Source organism: Xiphophorus couchianus, chromosome 2 (assembly GCF_001444195.1).
Source record: "Xiphophorus couchianus chromosome 2, X_couchianus-1.0, whole genome shotgun sequence".
Classification (NCBI taxonomy): domain Eukaryota; kingdom Metazoa; phylum Chordata; class Actinopteri; order Cyprinodontiformes; family Poeciliidae; genus Xiphophorus; species Xiphophorus couchianus.
Window position 1 is genome coordinate 23,848,061 of NC_040229.1, and position 20,186 is coordinate 23,868,246.

At 39.2% G+C, this 20,186-nt stretch overlaps 1 protein-coding gene across 3 annotated transcripts in view; it reads left to right on the forward strand.

Moving 5' to 3' along the window:
• wwp2 (WW domain containing E3 ubiquitin protein ligase 2) overlaps positions 1-20,186 on the forward strand; it is a 56,115-nt gene that overhangs the window by 17,880 nt on the left and 18,049 nt on the right. For all 3 annotated transcript variants that reach the window (XM_028027996.1, XM_028027982.1, XM_028027989.1), the window contains exons 6-10: positions 1,228-1,306; positions 3,861-4,018; positions 4,165-4,411; positions 6,309-6,398; positions 12,903-13,077. In XM_028027996.1, coding sequence (XP_027883797.1) covers positions 1,228-1,306; positions 3,861-4,018; positions 4,165-4,411; positions 6,309-6,398; positions 12,903-13,077 — 749 coding nt within the window. The remainder of the gene's footprint in view (positions 1-1,227; positions 1,307-3,860; positions 4,019-4,164; positions 4,412-6,308; positions 6,399-12,902; positions 13,078-20,186) is intronic.

A 20,186-nucleotide genomic window follows, 5' to 3' on the forward strand; every position in this document is an offset into this window, starting at 1 on the left:
TATGTGTGTGTAAACAGGGGCAGCGTTTGAGGCGCTTAATTCTTCGGTGTGTCACTGGAATATGCTGGATGTTTGTGTGTAAAGGAGAAAGTGAGTGTTAATGAAAAGCTCGATACAGGCCTGTGGTTTTCGGTCACAGTCGGGACCGTAAGTCACACATTCCCTCACACCACCAAGACCGCATACGGCCACGCTCACAAGCCCAGCGCAGACTCCGTGGCACACACAGGGATGAATGGTCCATGTCAAACCACTAACTTCACTTCCCCTGCCACATGTGACGGATGCATGGATTTAATTATTTTTTTTTATAAACTTAGAGGTCTAAGCCTCTCTATGATCACTTTCTCATCATTTACAGCTGCAAGGAGGACAGCTGACCTCAGTAATGTTCAAAGAGGCAATAAGTCCTCTGTTGGCAGACTGGAACTGACGGTAGTTTGAAGAAAACAGATTTCCGGACAGCTTTGGCCTGTGTTGTTAAAACGTTTTTTCTGCCTTTTACTAGATGTTTTCTTTTTCTTTGGCTTGAAGAGTGTTAGAAAATGTTAAGTTTAGATTGTCAGTTTGCTACAATACCTCATTTGGGAAGTTTTATTGTGTGATTATCACATCAACGAAGAAAAAATTATACGAATGGATGTAGTTGTTCTTTAAATAGATTTGTTTTTCATTTTAAACTCCTTACCTGTAGTGAAAACAGCCAATTCTTAGTCTTTGTAATTCGGTTTAGAGAAATTGCTTTGCATATCTGGCAACATATTTCCAGACATTCTGTAAATTTAAGTTTACAGCAAACAAAACTCAAACAACAACCGTATGAACTTGCAAATAAACGTCTTGCTGCTTGAGAAAAAGACTTTTTAAATCGTATGTTGTGAATTTGAAACCATTGGGAATAGTTGGTCTCTGAACGCTGGTCAAGTTCAAAACCAGTAAGTTTTGTCATCAGCCGATTTCCTTGTGCATTTCAAATCACTTTAAGAAACTAAAGCGCAATCTATTAAGAGGAATGTCGGAGAAAATAATAAACATTAACTCTTAGTGTCCAACCCTTTTGCTGCTACTTGGCAAGCAACGTATCATTATTCCCTGCACCATTTTTCATTAGTTTAACCACCAAACCCCAAATAATTTCAAGTTTGCTTTTCTTTTTCACCTCCAGTCTGACTGACAGCCGGCCGTTTGTGTTGCTGCAGTAATGATGTGTTTATGTTTGACTTGCAGAGATCCTCCAGCCTGACAGACCCAACCTGAGGAGGACACAGAGTGAGGGGACTCCCACTTCAGCTGGACCAAACAGCAGGTCCGACCAAACACACTAACACAGGATTGTAGTGTGTCATCCATCAGTGTTTAGCACCAGCTGGCTGCAGTGACTGAACTATGAAATGTTTATAAGCAGAAAAAAATTTAGGCACGTTAATTAGATGGAAGGTGACTGATAATTTAGACATATTAATGACATTTTCTTCAGTTTACCATAATACATTTAGCATTGTTCTTCTGAGCCACAACAGCGTTGTTCATTACTGTTCTGCTTTATAATCATACACCTTGATCAGGAGTCTATTTAGCTGCCATGTTTTGAAGATGAAATGTTTTCTTGTAAAGGAACAGAATGTTTTCACCTTCCTCCTTCATCATTCACAGCCTTAAATATTAAATTGATTCTATTGATCAGCTTAAACCATGACAAACCTTTAATTGGTCAACATGATGAGAAAAAGAATCTGATTTCTTTGTTTTAAAAAATTTTTAGCACATAACATGTTTACCTTCAAATTTGATCAAGTGAAAGTTTGAGTGAATGGACCTAAAGATGGACCAGATATTAGCCCGTCTCATCGTCATTCCATTGCCATGACACCTTTAACCAATAAGACTGAGTCAAATGACCTTTGTAAGTTTATTGTTTGAAAATACCTTTCTTAACTTTTTCCATTTGCCATGCATAAATGGAAAAAGAATGTAATGCCTGTTTTGAATATTAAGAATTATAGCTGAAGCATAAAAAAATCCTACTTAAAGCAATTATTCATACTATATCTGGTTGTTATAATATAGTAACAATAAAAAAAAGGTCATTTTTCTTGAGGCTATCACAGGAAGGAAATTTTGTAAGTAAAGGAAATTGTGAGTAATAAGAAGAGGACCTACTTTGCTCTTCAAGTGGACAAATTTAAGTTTCTGGATCCTTGTTAATCACTCACTGGAAAGTTTTGATGTTGTTCTACTTAGTTAAAATCACACTTCAGTTTAATTAAGTTTTTTAACTACCTGCTTGGTAAATATTGTATCAAAGCAATTAATGTGTGAAAAGTTGGAACCATTAAAAAAATCTGTGCAAAAACAAAAAAAAATTAGAGTCTAGCTGGAAATGTGTGTTTAAAATTACATCCAGAGAAATGAAGGTTTTGGGTTTTGTCATTATAATATAACAAGACACACAGGAGTTGGATCATAAATCATAGTCAGCTTTATGGCTGTAAAGAAGGACATACGAAAACAGCTTTTCAGGCATCAGAATCCATAAAAGTACCTAATACCGCTGCTTTCAAAACTCTGCAGACCTTGTGGTAAGATAATAAGAATAATAGCACAATAATAAAGTCATGAAACTGTTTCTTAAATACTGTTTTGCAAAGCGCTTGTATGAAAATCCTGAAACCAGAACATAACAGTTTTCAAAATAAATGGAAGAAAGAGGAGGATCGGATGAACGGGTCCGGTGCCAGCTTGGTCGGCCGGAGCATGATGCAGCGTGCCAGCGTGTTATTCCCCTCTGACTGCGGTTTCAGACGCTGCTCTCATCGGCTACAATAGTAGCAGGATAATAAATAGCTGCATTTATTTCAAAGCCTTGCTGCGGGGGGTGCGAGAGGTCAGATGGTATTTCCTTCTAAACATTGTGGGGGGGCCGCTGCGTACGGTTCAGCCAAGAGCTCAGAGCACAGCTGCCGCAGAGAAGCAGTCAGCAGCTTTATGCTTTACATTAACAAATATCACCAGCGCATGTTTCTTCTCCTGAAACAAGAAAAAATATCTCACGTAAATAAAATTGTAAATGTTGTTTTCTTCCTTTGTCTTTTCATTCTTTTGTTGCGACTAATGAAGCAGTGACTTCTCAGTCCAACTCGATACCTCAACTAGGTGTGAGAATTTATTGTATTGTTTATCATTTTTTGTGATAAACGTTTTGTCGTGATGAGAAGTTTGTCACAATGACATCCAGATGATGTCTAACCCCTCCAAAACTCTCCACATTGTCAAAATTTTTTTTTTGCTATTGAGAACATCAACAAATATCAATACATTTGAAAATATTATTAAAAGCAGGTACTGTGTGCTGTTTAATGATATAAATCATGTAACTGGTGTCATAAAGAAGTGTGTGCAATAGCAGTATTTATGTTTGTGTGGCTATGATTGCTGTCATGCAGTCAGACATACAGTTACCTAGAAGAATAAGTTATAAATAGTTCTTATCATTCATATCATAAATAGTACCACAACATATCTGGATAAAGTTTTACAGCCATATTGCCCACCACTACCTTCAACATATTTGTTTTTCTGTGGAAGAACTTCAAAGTTAAATGCAGCTCTAGGAGAACAAACATGAGATTATCCAGAAAGGGAAATCGACACCTCATCAGGTGTTTGTGGGTTTGACTGTGACCAAAGCTGCACCTGTGCCAGCTTAACTTGAGGAACCACGGTAGATATCTGAGAGGGGAGAGCATGGAAGCAGGGGTTCATATTGAATTTAGAAAAACTCAGATGTTTCCTTTTTTTATATCTTCTTTTTGTCCATTTCATCTTCTTATCTGTCGTCTGTTTTGTTTTGCTGTTTGCAGGAGCAACAGGCACTCAGTGGGAGGTCCGCAGGGCGATTCCCCTGGGGGCTCCAGAGAGAGGACTGTGCATAACGGGGAGCTTACTGAGGAGCAGAACCGTGACACATCTAACCACCGACAGCCCTCAAAGAGCAACAGGAGCCCGGGTCACAGTGCAGGTGAACTGTCTGCTCACATAGATCCACAATAACGCAGTAATGCGTTATCCACAATAACGCATACAATCATGTTGGATCGGACAGTGTTTGATTTGATTCTTTCCACTTTAAGCAAATGTGCTACTTTCCTCTGTATCATCTTGCAGACAAAGCTGAGCTGACGTCCAATGGGTTGGATGGCAGTCGTGGCGTCGTGGGCCGTCAGACTCCTCCCCCTCTGTCATCCCCGTCAGGCCGATCTCCAGCGGCCAACAGCAGCGGCAGTAGCCCCTCTCCGGGACAGGATGCCGTGGGTCCGGCGGTCCCGGCAGAGCCTAGCCCCAACGCCCCCTCCAGCGCAGAGCAGGCCAACAGCAACACAACTGAGTCGACCACAGATTTGCTTCCGGCAGGGTAAGAACCGGCACATCCTCGTCTCTCTCTTGGTTCAGCAACATAAACAAATATCACGGTAAAAAGAGGGCTCTGGAAGATTCTGGAATTTAAGTATTTTACCGGTCTGGTTAAGAGGTGAAAAAGCAAATAAAACCAAATATGTTGTATTTCTCAACTCTGTTTCCCTCCTATTTACATCCTGTATCCATCTTTCTCTCTCTCCACCCATCCAACCATCCAGACTGCATCAGTCCATCCAATCCAGGCCAGACTGAAATATTAAAAGTCCCTTACATTGCTTTTCAAAGTACAAAAACAGAAGGTTAAATTATTTAAAGCTGAAATTTCTATAACCTACCATAAATTAAAATGTGATATTTATTATTTAGACATTACACAAATGTAGGACTTGAATCTGAAAAGTTCAGTCATTTTGAAATAAAAATATGTGTTAAGGTATATGCAATGAATCAAGCAGACTGCAAATGTTGCAGGAGTTCCTTTGGAAGATGAAAAACCTTTTTTATTAATTTTGACATGAAAAGAAAACCCCTAAAAATACACTTTTTCAAATTAGCACAGATAAAGCCTTACACAAGGTAGAAGATGTTTTAAATATTTTATATAAATTGTACATAAGGTGAAAATCCACCCACCCTAAAATGTTCAATTTCCTTTCCTGTGTTTATGTTCTTTTTCCTTCTTTCTTGCTCAAAACAGTGAATTTCTCCAGGTTATTACTTCAGTTAATCATTATTCTGAGGTCTAATTTAATCTGTGAACAATTGAAAATTTCAAAGATGTTTTCACTGTTTAAACCTCAAACATTTAGTTTGATGCTCCTGACTGTTGAAGTATGAGCGAACACCATGATGAGATCCAAAGAGCTGCTTCAGGTCTTCAATAAGAAAAGACCTGAAGCAACTCGACTTTAGCAGCTCAACCAAATCTGAAATCATCCGCCGCGCTGGACAGAAAACCGTCTGCAGCTGGAAGAGATTTAGAACAAACTGCTAACTTTTGTCCTGAGCGTCTTAGTGTGATGAACTGCTTCCCGCATCCCTACAAGGACAAGCAGGGATGGATGAATGAACCAGATCCTGACCCTGTGATGTCACAGTAATCCAAAATGTATCCAGCAAGGACTGGCTCAGCGTTGAGAAAAGGAAAATCCTAGGCCTAGTCAAAGCCCAGATCCTGATGTCATATCTGTGGAGTGACTCGAACCTAGCTGTTTATCCAAGGAACCCCTCAAACATTGGAGGAGTAGGTCAAAGGTCAAAGACGGTACAAGAATCACTGAAATTATTTAATCTAAACTTTTGAACGGTGTTCTTACTTTTTCCTCAACTAGAGAACACATTTTTGTTTATAAATCTTCTGTTTAATAAATTAAGCTGAGTTGGGGGTTTTTTTGTTTATTTGAATGTTGTTAAATCACTTTATTTCTCAGATATTTGATCATTTCTTTTGTAAGGACAAAATACTTAAAAGATGTGATAATACATGCATAAACAAACAAATCACAAAATAACCTTAAATATAATGCATCCTGTTTGTTCCATGTCGGAAAGCTGAAATTAACTTCTATATATTGAATTGTAGTTAAAATGTCCATAGAAAAGCCCAGGAGAGGAAATGCAAAAAGCAGGTGGGATGCATTTAGTAAACTCTGTGATTACAGGTAATTTGGTCAGATTTAGATCCGTGGAGTTTTCCATGGATTTATATCATCAATGCTGGTCTGTGTCGGCGTTAATGTCCCATCCTCACCTAACGAGGAAGGACACTCCCTGTCCTCTCTAAATAACATTCAGATGCATTCATTGTGAAATCCTACCAAATACCATCTTTGTTTTTGTTTTCAGTGATGAAGTAAACATGTGTTTGTGTGTTTGCTTGTCTCTCTGTGCAGCTGGGAGCAGCGGGTTTTACCTCATGGGAGAGTGTATTACGTTGACCACAACACCAAAACCACAACTTGGGAGAGACCACTGCCAGCAGGGTACGCCCATTACACTTTTTATATCTGTTTTTCCTGTTGATGCCCTGGGTGAGTCGGGCAAGGCCGAGTAGCGCCAGTTCACGTCTTAAAAATTAATTGGACGTTTCTCTCATATTCGTCCAGATACAGGAAGTTGCTTCCTCAACGGTGGTAAGAAAAACAGATGTGATTTAAAATAATATTTGCTCTATTTATAAAAATATATATATTACATTTGTTTTGGAAGGTACATGCAACTTGTTTTAAAATACGTTTCTGGGTAAAAAGGAAGGTGGTTTGGTGTTTAGTGTGAACACTAGTGTGGTTAATTTACTTTGGCAAATTGGAAGAGATTTATATAGATGACACACATTGGAAAGGTTTAAATGTCATAGCTGTCAGCTGTTATCACTGATGAGCAGCTGCTGATGGACTTCTGTTATCAAGTTTCTATTGCAGCAAGTAAGTATGTTTAGATAAATCAGGGTTTCTACATTGTCTTGAAAAATATTTTTAGGATTTTAAGAGTCCTTATTTGTGCATCCCTGGAAAAAATGAGCAAAATGAAATATTTAATTCTTGTCTTCTCTGCTACAGTTTGGTGAAATATGCAGGGTGTCCGCACATCCTTCAAAAGTCTTAAAATCTTAAATTCATGTGTCTAAAATTAAGGCCTTTAAAGATCTTAAATGCATTTAAAAGATGCCAATTTGTCATAAATACATTCATCACGGGTCTTAAACTTTGGTGGGAATATTCAGTGTAGTATTGAGTTTTTTTCTCTCAGGAATTTTCTGTTGGGTAAAAGTTTTTCCTGCTTGCAGAAATCTTCATTGCAATCTGTGACTCTAGATAGTTGAGGCTGCAGCTAACTAGCTACTCCTATACCCTTGCTAACTAGCCAGCCAGCTAGCTGTTTTGTGTCCACAATGGATAAGTGCAAATTTATTGCCAGTTGGCTGGATGAAGTATGTTTTCACCACTGACTCACTTCTGATGCCAACCCATACGAGGCTTGGTACTAAAAAAAACTATAAAAGCTCGGCACTATGAGTAAGAAGCACAAAGCCGCTGCTAAGATCCACAAACAGACCCCAGAAATTTAAGTTTTTGCTGTCCTTGATTATTATGCAGCAAGATCCCCCAACCATCCTCTAGATTTATAGTTTGTTCGGCCTTAAATTTTATTCAAGTTGGCATTAAAAATGTTTTTGAAAGTGTTAAATTTGACTTTTAAAGAGATCATTCCCTTCTCCTGCAGTCCAATTGTAGTATATGCGTACAATTGGTAGTGCACTCTTCGTTTTTAATCAGTTTTTCTTATCAGAGCTCAACTGTTTTCATGACATTTTTACTTTCCCCTTGTATTTATTGGTTTTCACAGCATGTTTGACTGGGTGACAGAGAGAAAAAAAGTCTGTTTTAAGTAAAGGTCACCCCCCTTTCCTCCTCCTCCTTTCCAAACTCCTGCCCCCCATGTCAGTTTTTCCATGCAAGGAACAAGACTGTTGGGGCCCTGAGAACAAAAGTCCTTTCTTAGAGCCCCATGAACCTCCATGCTCCACTGTGCTGGCTGCCGTGGCCTGTCAGAGGATCAATTAGCAGGCTAATAGTGGGCCAGCGCTCCAGATGTACGCACCAGGAACTGTTTAGGAGGTTGAGTGGGGGTAGTTGAGCAGAGCTTGGAAGGTGGAGTAATGAAAGCCATCCGAAGCTAGGCTGGGGAGAGCTTATGAGTCACACTGTTTTTATCAAATATTCTGTCGTGTTTTGAATCCAGCCTTGCAAACATAGTGACTCTTGTTTTTGTACCTCTCACTGTTAGGGACTTCATAAACAAAGCTAAAGGCATGTTTACACAAAGCTATACTTTGCATGGTGCCAGTTTTATCATGTGGCGTTATGTAGACACAGATAGACTATAGAAAGCAGACTGTTGAGCTGCATTTTGTGGTTATAGCAAGCATATTTCAAAATGTAGTAGTTACATTTTAACAAAACTATTTTTTTTTTTAAATTCATTTTTTTGTGTTAAAGAAATACCAGCCTCGAGATTGAGCACCACTGCCAAACCAAAGTGGAGCATTTACTTCTACTTCCAGGGATAAACGACCACAGTAAAGCGCATTGCTGTCACATGTGTACAATGCAATCAAAGCTCCGATCAGTAATCAAGGCTGCATTGTTACTGTGGCTGCATTTTTGTGCAACAGTCACTCTTTTTAAAAATGTGTCTGGTGCACACTGAACAAACCCTCATTCTGGTAATCAGAGCTGTCATGTTGCAACTCATTCTCAAACTATCCAATATGCGTTTGATTTCAGTCTGCCCTGTGTTGATTATTAAACAGACAGTAAAGTGAACCAATTGTGCCTCATTTTGCATATTAGTGAGATTTTCATTTTGCATATTAGTGAGATATTTTTTGGTCTTCTTAAAAACTGGAAACTATCATTTTAGTCGTTTATACCTGGCAAATGGATGCTAATTTTCCATAAGTTTCCAGTGCTCTTAATACCCAGAGTTGGTGTTAATGTTCACCTTAGATATTTTAATGGGATTGTGTAAAATGACTAATGAAAAGTCGATTTCCACCAGGTTTGTGGTGTGTTAACTAAACGGAGCACTACAGAAATTACAGATGTTCTCTGGGCTATGACAAATAACGGTTCCTGCAAGCAATGACGCCGTCTGTATAATGTTTGATTAGACTATAGGAGTCAATGATACACAGCAGGACTTTTTTCTTAAGTCATTGCATCTATTTGTGTAAGTTTTGCAGCTCCGTTCCCTTTTAGATCCTTAACCGTTTCAGTAAACACCTATTAGTAAGACCAAAGAATAAGCTGTACCCTTTCCTGTTTGAGTAAAGTACCGTCAGAGGAAAATTAGGGAGTGTTATTTTTACATCACAGGCAATCAAATCTGGAGCCACAAGTACTGCAGTCATTTAATATAGGACTGAACCCAGAGAATATCCACTTGAGACAAAAGCCTGACATTATCCAGGGTGTTTGTGGGCTTTTGGTTTAGTTTAAAAGGGGTCACCGCAGTGTCAGGAAGACAAAGTTTTCAGAAGCCTGTTTTCCTTATACTCTTCTCACATACTGTTTTTTAACTAATTGTATTGAAATTGCAATCACTTATTGATCTTTTTACTCTTTTCTTTGGTTATTCAAACAAAACTTTAACTTTAAACCTCAAACACGGAGAAGATCTTACCCTGAATCGTAACAGTGATGAGTAACGAATGGCTCGTCCAAAAGAGGAACACAGATGTACTCCGAGCCTTAACTGGCAGTTCTTGGAGATATAATCAGATAAATAACTATGTAGAGGCTCAATGGACTACTGTGGGTTCTATGGATTTCCCCTGTCTCCAGTAAATGAGTAGCTACTGTTAATAATACCAGAGAGCGAAGAGTCCTGCTGTTTATATGATGCACAGAAACATGGAGGTCATCCGAAAAACTCTTGTTTGTAATCATCTCCACTGGTGAAAAGTCCTTTAGCAGCATGCAGCCAAGAGCGCGCTGCTGATTAACGGGTTGCTATGGCGACAACCACTGTTGTTCATTCATATCTTATACTTTTCAGTAACATTTTCTCTGAATTGCTGAGCAACCAGTGAATCTACCTTACAGGTGTACGACTGTAATACAGTCACTTGAGACACAATGACTGCACTCGTTGTGGGACTATTAGCGTAGCCAGTCGCAGTAAGCAAATAATCATTTAATCGCATGATCATTTTAAATGAGCTTCTCAATTTCTATTTTGATGATTAGTATTTTTTGAAGTGCAATTTTGTTTAGAGACTTTGTAATAGGTTTTATTAATGGTTTCATTTGTGTGTGGTTTTTGTTTTCGTTTTATTTATTTATTTATTTATTCATTTATTTTTATCTTTTTTATCTTTTCCAGTCGTTTCCAAATTAAAGTTTATTGGTCTTTGCGAGAGCGAACTTGCATTATTATGACATTATTAATTTACTACTTGAAAATGGTCTCGAAACAACAATATTATTGTTTATCACCAAATTTTGTTGATCATGATTGATTTGTAAGAGCAATGAAAAGTTTGAATGCATCCAATGGTAAATACTGTTTATAGCTACAGTAAATATTGTTTTTTTTTTTTTAATAATGACCCAGTCCGTTTCTTGCATACTGAAGTATGTATGCAGTTCTTCTGCCCACTGAGCAGACTGGATGTGTTTGTCTTTGTGTGAGTTTGCATTAATAACTTTGGAGTAACCAAAGTGCATCTATTCAGAGCTTTGGGAGGCTATGCAAACTAAAAGTTGGAGGATTAAAGCTCAAGTAGGGGAGAGACCTGTGCCCTGACATATAATGACTTACAGCTTTACATGGCTTGTCTTTAACCTTTTCTGGTTATAAGGAGAAACTCCCATCTTGCACCACAGGGGACTTTATTTATTTTTGCTCTTGTGCCGATTTTAAAAGTTCCCTAAGAAATCAAGTCTGTGTTTTTCCAAGCACATGGAAGTTGATGCTGATTTCTCTTCCACATTCTGCGACACTTAAGTCGGATATGAGAATAGAAGCAGTCCAGCAGTCAGTCCATGTGTGTGTGGTGTCCTTCATAACACTGTCCTTTGTGTGTGTTTGTGTTTCTGTGGGTTGCTACTATCGCAGCCTCTGTCCAGACCTCCTGCCTCTGGGGAAAACTGGGATACACATTCACCTCTGAGTAATGCCACTGGCAAGCAGCGGCGGACAAAAAGCACGCTGTGGTGCAAATATGGCTACCGGCAGTCAGAAATGCTTCTCCCGTTGTTCTCCCTCATTTACATAATTGAAAACGGGCTTTGGCTTGAAGTGTTTTGCATTAGGTAGAGCAATTTCATACTAACTTTATGTGCTTCTCATTGAAAGACGAAACCTCAAGAAATGGCGCAATCGAGAATAAATGCAATAAAGCACTCCCCAAAGCATAAAGGGGGAAAAGAAATGAGTCTCAAACAGAATAAGAAGCTGCAGTCAACATGCTGTAATCTTTAAGGAAATCTTAATAGAGTTCAATATTATTGAAACGGTTTCAAAAATGTAGAAGTGGTTAGATACAAAGAAAGCTTTTTTAGGTTTTTATTTTATGTGTATTGCTTACAGCTTTTAACAACACAAAACATAGTTATTCAGAAAATCAGAATATGGGGCATGCCGTGGTGGCGGAGGGGTTAGCGCGACCCACATTCAGAGGCAACGTAGCCTCGATGCGGCTGTCGCGGGTTCGACTCCCGGACCCGACAACGTTTGCCGCATGTCTTCTCTCCTTCCCCCTTTCCTGTCAGCCTACTTTGAAAAAGGGACACTAGAGCCCACAAAAAGACCCTTTGCGGGGCGATAAAAAAAGAAAATCAGAATATGATATGACATCAGTTTAAAAAAAAACAAATAAGTTTTAGGATCTACTGGGACTATGGGATGTGGCATGGAGGCAGTCGGCCTGTGAGGTGTAATGGAAGTCCAGAATGCCTTCAGGTCATCTGTATTGTTGGGTTTGGTGTCTTTCATATTCCTCCTGGCAATATCTGACAGTTTCTCTTCGTGGCCAGTTTGCTGAGAGATTAAACATAAGGAACGAGATTGTTTCAGGTCCTGAATACTTCTGCCTGGGCCTAACTCCAGCTGCAGTCCACACCATTATTAATTTCCCCCCCAACACTCAAATAGTATTTTCATCTGAAGTCACTCTCAAGGTAGTGGTTATCTCAGTTTCTTGTGCACCTACATTTTTATTGCAGTTCTACCTTCCACTCAATTTTCTATGCAGCACCCTATGAGTAGCCAGCTTCTTTAACAACAATCTTTTATGTCTTAGTCTCTCTATGTAGCAGGTCAAACACTGTCCCACAATTGCATCATCCACACAGCAGTAATTTTGTATTTAGATAATCTTTTATGTCAAGGAATTTAACAGAAATAATCACTTGAAACTAATCACTCAGTGTGTAATGGATACATATAATTTACTATTTGAATGGAATTACTAAAAGAATAACGAGCAGCATAATAACTGAGTTCAACACAAGGAAAAATGTCATCCATCTCCCGTTTGGCCGTTGTAATCCATTTTGGGTTTTGTGGAATAAGCTTTCACCGCATCATGATTAATTTCTAGGAAGGTTTATATTAGAGCATAAAAATAACATTTTAAATATTTCTATAGGAATTTCCAAAATTCTCTGTTTACCTTTTTAGCAGCACTTTCCTTTCTTTCCTCCTCCTTCCCTGTAAAATGGTATCTTTACATAATTTCTTTATTCCCTCCTCGTCTTTTTTCTCTCTTCCTTTCTCAGCTACCACTCGCTCATCGCCTCCTCTCTCTGTTTTCCTTCCTGTTCTTGTCTTTGTTTCTTTTTCCTCGACTTTAGAAACAGGGGGCAGCTTTTTGATGCAATCTCCCACTCTTGACTTGTCAAATAAAAAAGAAAATGTTGCTGAAAGCTAAACCCCGTCTCACCCCAACCCGTGTTTTCCAACCAATTTCCCCCTTTCAGCTGGGAGAAACGAGTGGACCAGGGAGGCCGGTTCTACTATGTGGACCACAACACCAGGACCACCACGTGGCAGAGGCCCACGGCCGAGTCCGTGCGCAACTATCAGCAGTGGCAGAGCCAGCGCAGCCAGCTGCAGGGCGCCATGCACCAGTTCAGCCAGCGCTTCCTTTACCAGGTACCCACAGTCCTCACTGGTTCATAAGACTGCAAATGGTTTTCCCAGCAGGTAGCTACTGCTGGGAGGTCAATTCAGCTTGTTTTAGCCGCGTCCCTTTGCTTATCAAGACTAAAAGCCACCTTTAAGTGATCAGTTTGCTATTGTAGGTCAGACGTAATCAAATCAATCAAATTTTATTTGTATAGCACCTTTCAGCAACAAGGCATTTCAAAGTGCTTCCCATCATAAAAACAAAAATACAAAGTCATAGAGGACACAGTCAACAACATTACATTTTGCACATCAGAGTATTGATTGATGTTTCATGATTAGGTTTCAAAAGCAACTCTAAACAGCTGAGATTTAAAGGAAGTCAGTGTTTCAGCTGTTTTGCAGTTTTCAGGAAGTTTGTTCCAGATTTGTGGTGCACAGAAGCTGAATGCTGCTTCTCTATGTTTGGTTCTGGTTCTGGGGATGCAGAGCAGATGAGAGGTCTGGAAGGTTGATACAACAGCAGCAGATCTTTAATGTATTGTGGTGCTGAGCCGTTCAGTGATTTATAAACTAACAGTATTTTAAAGTCTATTCTCTGAGCTACTGGGAGCCAGTGTAGGGACTGTAAAACTGGTGTGATTAACTAATATTCTGTTAGTTTTTGCTACCATTTAAATCAGGTTTGCTGGAGCAGAGACATCTAAAACCTTCAGCTCAGTGGGCCAAGAAAACCGAGGCTGGAGACGGCTGCTGTCATGTAGCGAACTCCTGAGTCATCCCACATTTCCTCTTTCCTTCTTTAGAGCATTTTTGTGATATTTAAAATGCTCTAATGAAGTGATCCAGAGAGCCTTTTGCCCTCCCTCCAGCTCTATAAATGTAATTTAGAGCTACAAAAATTGCACAGTCTTTTGAAAAAGGACAAAACTCTAACTTGTGATAAATGCATTCTTTGGAACATTTGTTATTTTATTTTTGTGTTTAAATAAATAAACACTAACTGTCACCCTATAAAAACACTTGCATGTTATCTTGTTAGTTCAGGGTTCTAATAAATCTGAATATTATTGAGAAGTCCATTTATCTCAGGAACTTTATCTCTAATTGAAACACATTATATAGATTAATTACACACAGACGTGTGTTTATTTCAGTGGAGTTCGCTGAGGCCTTAGGTCTGAATGGAGCAGCAATGGTCAGACAGTTGCCAGACATCAACATTATACTGGATTAAAGCAACAAAGATTCTTCAATGGATTATCAGTTAAGCCAGCATTAAAACTTATACAAGTTCCAATAAAGTCTCCCCACCCTTTGTGTTTTACTTTTATGCAACTTTGGTGTTTTTTGGGCACTTCTTTTTGTTGTCCTGCGTCTCTTTGGGATTTATGGTCTTCCGGGTGTGGGCTTTATTTGTCTTTGGTCCAACCGCCACTTTACAGTTTAGCCCTAAACATCCCTGAAATGCTTCTTTTTATCTACATGCTCTTTTGTTGTAAGAAAACTGTGTTTTATCCCACTAATTGCTCATTTTACGCCCAAATACTTTTCTTTTAGCACCCCAAATAAAACCGTTGTGTTATATCCCTCTCTTTATTTTTGGGAAAAGTTTTTTTTTTTCTGCTAAGTTAGTCAGTAAAATGATTCCAAGTCTAGATGTGACATTTCCGTTTTTTACAGCTCAGATTTGCTGTGAAAATCAGGTGTAGAACGACGTTATTGGAACAAGTGAAATGCCGTCCAGAGGAATTCACACTGCTTGACCTTTTCATAAGTCACAACTTTACAACCAGAACTTTCAGTGGATTTTAGTGGCCTTTTATGCTGCAGACAAACACAAAGGAAGCTCAACAAGCTTCAGAAGTCACCTGTTTGGTAGACAGAGTTCAGTAGAGTCAGGTTTTCATTCTTCTGCATCATATAACAAACAATTATTGAATTGCTTTGATGTGAAATTGGATCTTCTTTTTCTCCTGGTTTGCTACTTAGCAGTAAGCAAAGGAAACACGTTTATTTTCCAAATCAGAGTGGCAATTGCTTACGACCAATATGCACTATTATTCATCTGACTGCATGTCAGCAGATGATGTCTGGACTGTGAGCATTCAGTAAAGGTACGAGTACCTTTGCGCATCAGGAATATCAGGTCTACAATGTTACTTTTAACAGTGAAATAAGAATCCAGTTAAGTTCTTGATGTCATATTGTCAGATTATCTGATTTTCTCTCGCATCCGGAGAAATAAATGTTTTGAAGCATCACGATCCGTTCCATATTGGTTTTGTGGGAAATTAATATTCAGACTTTCAGAGTTAAAGACATTTTGAACCTGCCAGAATCACCTGCCAGCTGTTGGAGAAGGATTGGATTTATCGGTAACCAAGCATCCTCCTTTACGCCACTTTCTCTGCAGGTAAAAACTGCAGAGAAAGCCCATCAGATACAAGCATTCAATGCGTTTTTTTGTTTGTTTTTTTTTTTTTTTGGACAGAATCAACAAGTCCACCGTCGTCCTTTCCTTTTCTCATTCCCTTCTTCACCCAGTGTGTGAGAACAGCCAAGAGGGCAGGTTGTTGATAGTACGCTGCTCTGTCTTGGAATGCCCAAACTGCTGATAGCGCCGACTATTTATGGCCCCAGTGTGTGTGAACAAGGAAACAGGCTCACAAAAGGGCTCATAGCTTCACTGTGAACACAGCCACACGATCCGCTGCCTGGCTGGCGCGTTCACCGCCGCCCCCGCTCAGCTGCACTGTTTTTCCAACCAGCTGAAAGCTTCTGCAAGCATTGTAAAGTTGCTCATTTTTGGTTGAATGAAAATGAACTGGATTGCAGACTTTATGCATTAGAGCAGAGGTGCCCAAAGTCGGTCCTCGAGGGCCGCCATCCTGCATGTTTTAGTTCTCTCCCTGGTTTAACACACCTGGATCCAATGATGGCTCAATGATGGCCTTAGGAGAATACTGACATGCTGAAAAGGTTGTTACTACCAACCAGGGAGAGAACTAAAACGTGCAGGATGCCGGCCCTCGAGGACCGACTTTGGGGACCCCTGCATTAGAGGATACATCGACTCCACTGTGCATGTTGAGGGGCAGCATCATGTGCTCCTTCTGTCTCGGTGTGAGTCAGAGCTGCTAATGTTGAGCTCAGGTGCAACATTTTTCTGCGCTGCACATGACAACTGAAGAGGGTCAAGTGGCTGGTCTTAAATCCACGGAGCTCCTCTAAGGGGCATGCACATTTTTCACACAGCTGTATGGAAACATTGTGCAAAGGCTCATCTGCACAAACCAATATACACACGCACCAAAGCAGCTCTTCATTTACACGACTGTGCAAAAAGTGTTGGAGCTCTCTTCTGTTTTTCTGTTTGCTTCCAAGAAGCCAGACTTTGACATTTAAACTGGTCCCAGTCAATATATTTGAACAACTATTAAGATGTTTTTTGTTATACTTCTTTACTATGACTCCTCATTCAAGGATAAAACACTCCTAATCACATCACAAAGTCACTATTTTTAATTAAATCCATTAAAAATATCCAAAATAACACCTTTACATAAAATAACTGTTCAGCATATGCAAATTTCAGAGCTTCTTTGATTGAAACATGGCAGACAGTGTTCAGTATCAAGCTGATCTTACTTTGTTCTTCATTTCTTCATATTTCTTCATATTTTAACACCAAACACAGTCAGGTTTGTTGTTCTGTTTTTAGTCTGTATGAACAGTAGAATGAAGGAGGTGAAGGTGAAGCTATGTGTTAATTGATTTCCACATGGAAAAAAGTTGTTTTGACCTTCAACAACTTTGTCAGATGTCAACAAATAAAACTCACCACAAATAATTTTTTAAAAAGCTGATATTCTGATGTTTCTTTTTCGAATTACAGGTTAAGTAAATATTTTTGATTTGTCGTCTATTAAGTAAAACTTGAGACTTTCCTTGTTTTGTTTTTTTTAGCTAGCAAAGAACATAGTTGAGAAAGTAAACTTAACGTGAATCAACAGTGAAAACATTGACCGCTGCTGCCTCAGTCCATGCAAAGACAGAAGCACATATGTGTGTTTGCAGAGTAATTTCAGCTCGTTAGAAGGGCGGCCTCGTGGCCATTAGCTGCCGTTTCCAGCTCTCCCCCGTTCCCTCCTTCTCTGCCAGTTGTCCCTTCCTTGTAACTCACTCTTGCTCCTTCCTGTAATCCCTCCTCATCATTCCATCGCCCTTGTTAAAAAAAAATCTCGTTTCGGTTTCCACAACTTTCCCTTTCTGCATCAGAACGTCTTCATTTTCATCTGGCTTTATTTCAGACATAATTTTTCCACCCTTGATTATCTGCTGTCAGATCGGTTTCCTTCCCAGCAGTATCTCCTCATCCCTCCTCCTCCTCCACCGCTCCAATTATGAGTTCAGCCCATTTTTGCCTGAACAAGGGCTCCTTAACAGCAGCACCTGAATCAACCCTGTGTTTTATCACTCACAGCACAGAACAGAAAACTCACACACGTCCACACTGCTCCTGCTAACACCTTAGATTGTGTTTACACTCAACCTGCCAGCACTCATATTTCCATATACGACATTTTTGCCATGAACGGACAATGAACAGAAAATGTTAAAGCTGCACCAATCTTGCTCTGTACATTAGACCCTGGTGGACTTAAAAAAAAAAAAAGCTGTAAAACTCCTGCAGGTAAAAACACTAAACATGAAGAAAAGCTAGGCATTTGTTTTTTTATCTTAATTGGGTAATAGAAAGCCTTTCTGTAAAACATTAATAAAGCTCATTTCTCCTTCCCGGTTTCACATAAAACTTACATTTGGGTGAACATTTACATTTACATTTGGGTATGTTTGTCACTGCCTGCTTTAACTAATGCACAAAAACACTGAGAAGAGAAAAATTTAATTTCTATCAACTGATATGTTAATTTATTCCTGTTCAGTTTGGCTCTTCTTATTATACTAATGTAAATTTTTCTTGCAATATAAAATTACATTCAATTAAGTTTATTTATGTAGCGCCAATTCACAAAAAATTTTGTTTCGAGGCATTTAGGGAAAAAAAAAAAATTCAGTTGAATCACACAAATACTCCAATTAATCCCAGATATCAATCTGATTCAAATGTTCAATTAATTATTCAAAGTAGGTTAAAAAGTTTTCTGTCTAAACCCAACAGATTGCATTCAGTCACTGACTTGCAGCAGAAAATTGCTTGCGTTGTCAATGACTTTACAGCAATGCTTCATGTTTCATGTGGCGACAGTGGAGAGGAAAAACTCCCCTTTAACAGGAAGAAACCTCCAGCAGAACCAGAACCAGGCTCAGGACAAGCGGCCGTCTGCCCCGACCCACTGGGCGTTTGAGACGAGACGGTTAGCTTCTATGGAGAGAAAGACAACTGTGAGAAAACAAAAAGTTAGCAGTTGAAATCACAGCAAATAATACAAATTGGAGAGTAGTAGAAGAAGAAAGCGAGGAAAAATTGGAGAGTTTGACATCCAGCTGCCTGAGCCAGTGGCTGCATAACTAAAGCTAAAGGATAATCTAACCCCATCTGACCTCTTGTTACGGATTCAAATGTAAAAACTAGAGAATCTAGTTTAAACATTTTGTTCTTTATTTCTAACGTATCCACTAATTCTTGTCAGTGAAGCCCTGGATAATCTTAAAATGTTTCAGTGTCTAATGGATAAATATCTAGATTTCTAAAAGTACGTCCGTCCGACAATCCATCCATCTATCCGTCAGTCCATCTATCCATTCATCCATTAATCATCCAGTCAGTCATTCCAGCTGTCTTTTTGTCCATCTGATCGTCCATCCTTACACTCTGTGGTTTTATTTTCATTTTCCACACTTAAAGCTTCACTACTGTTGAGATTTCCACCATAAACTTTATTGGCATTTTAAAAACAGGCCAAAAGCTGAAATCCTCTTGAAATGTGAGTTGACTGTAAGACTGTTTTCTGCTACATTAGCATGAAGCACTAAGATGACTTGGTATTTTCTCAGGCAAACTCCATGACCTTATGATTAAGACACTCCCAACCCATTTTTTCCCTACAGTACATGATTTTTACCCCCTGCTGTATGTTCACATTAACAACTAGATTTCGTTTTATCCTTAGTATTTTTTTCTCATGAGTCCAAAGCACCAAAGCTACATTTTCACCTGTGGTCCTCCCACAATCCACAGCACACTGTCCTTATTTCACGTTCGTGCCAAATGGCCGCTTTTCCTCACTTCCTCTCCCTCCCTTGTTTTCCCAGTCTCCTTTTCTTTTCCTCCCTCCAGCTTCGCTCCGTCTGGAAGCCACGGAGGAGCTGAATGGTCAGAGCCAGGATGAAGTCATCATGTCTTTATATCATTATATTCTCCTTTTACCTTTTTTAGTCACAGAAAACCCATACGGGTGGGGCTCTAGGCATAGATTGGCTGTCGATGGGAGCGACACACACTCACACACATAATCGCACACACCCTTTAACCCTGTTTTGTGCCCAGTCTCACTCCTTACGCATTCCCAGTCCTTTCCATCCCGACTCCCTCAGAGTTTCCATGACAGAGCTGCTTTAAAAGACGCTCAAAGTGACGCTGGCTTTAGGTGGATAATACTCCACTTATGCCCGCTGAGGAAAGCATTAATATTTTAAGCCCAGCATGAGGGAAAGACCTTTGAGGAAGCAGCAGATTTCATTTGGAGAAATTCTGGTTTGAGTTTTCGTTAGCTTGCATTCAGCCTCCAAAGGCTTTGCACTGCAAAAAAAACCCCAAAAACTAATCTTACCAAATATTTTTGGTCTAGTTTCTGTTGCAAATGTCTTAGTACACATGAAATAAGATAAAACTAATCTAAGTATTTTTTCTATAAAATATAAAGGCTTGTTTTAAGTCAACTATTACTTAACATTGATGGAAAATGCCAGATTATTGCACTTGTAACAAGATGTTAACAAGGTGTTATAAGTGAAATAATCTCCCAGTGGAACTAGTACTTTTTTATCAATATTAAGGAAATATTGACTTAAATCAAGCACATATTTAATTTTTATTATTGCTGAAAAGTTACTTAAGAGCTAGTTGAAGTGTACTAAGAGATCTGCACCAGAATCTACACCAAAAATGC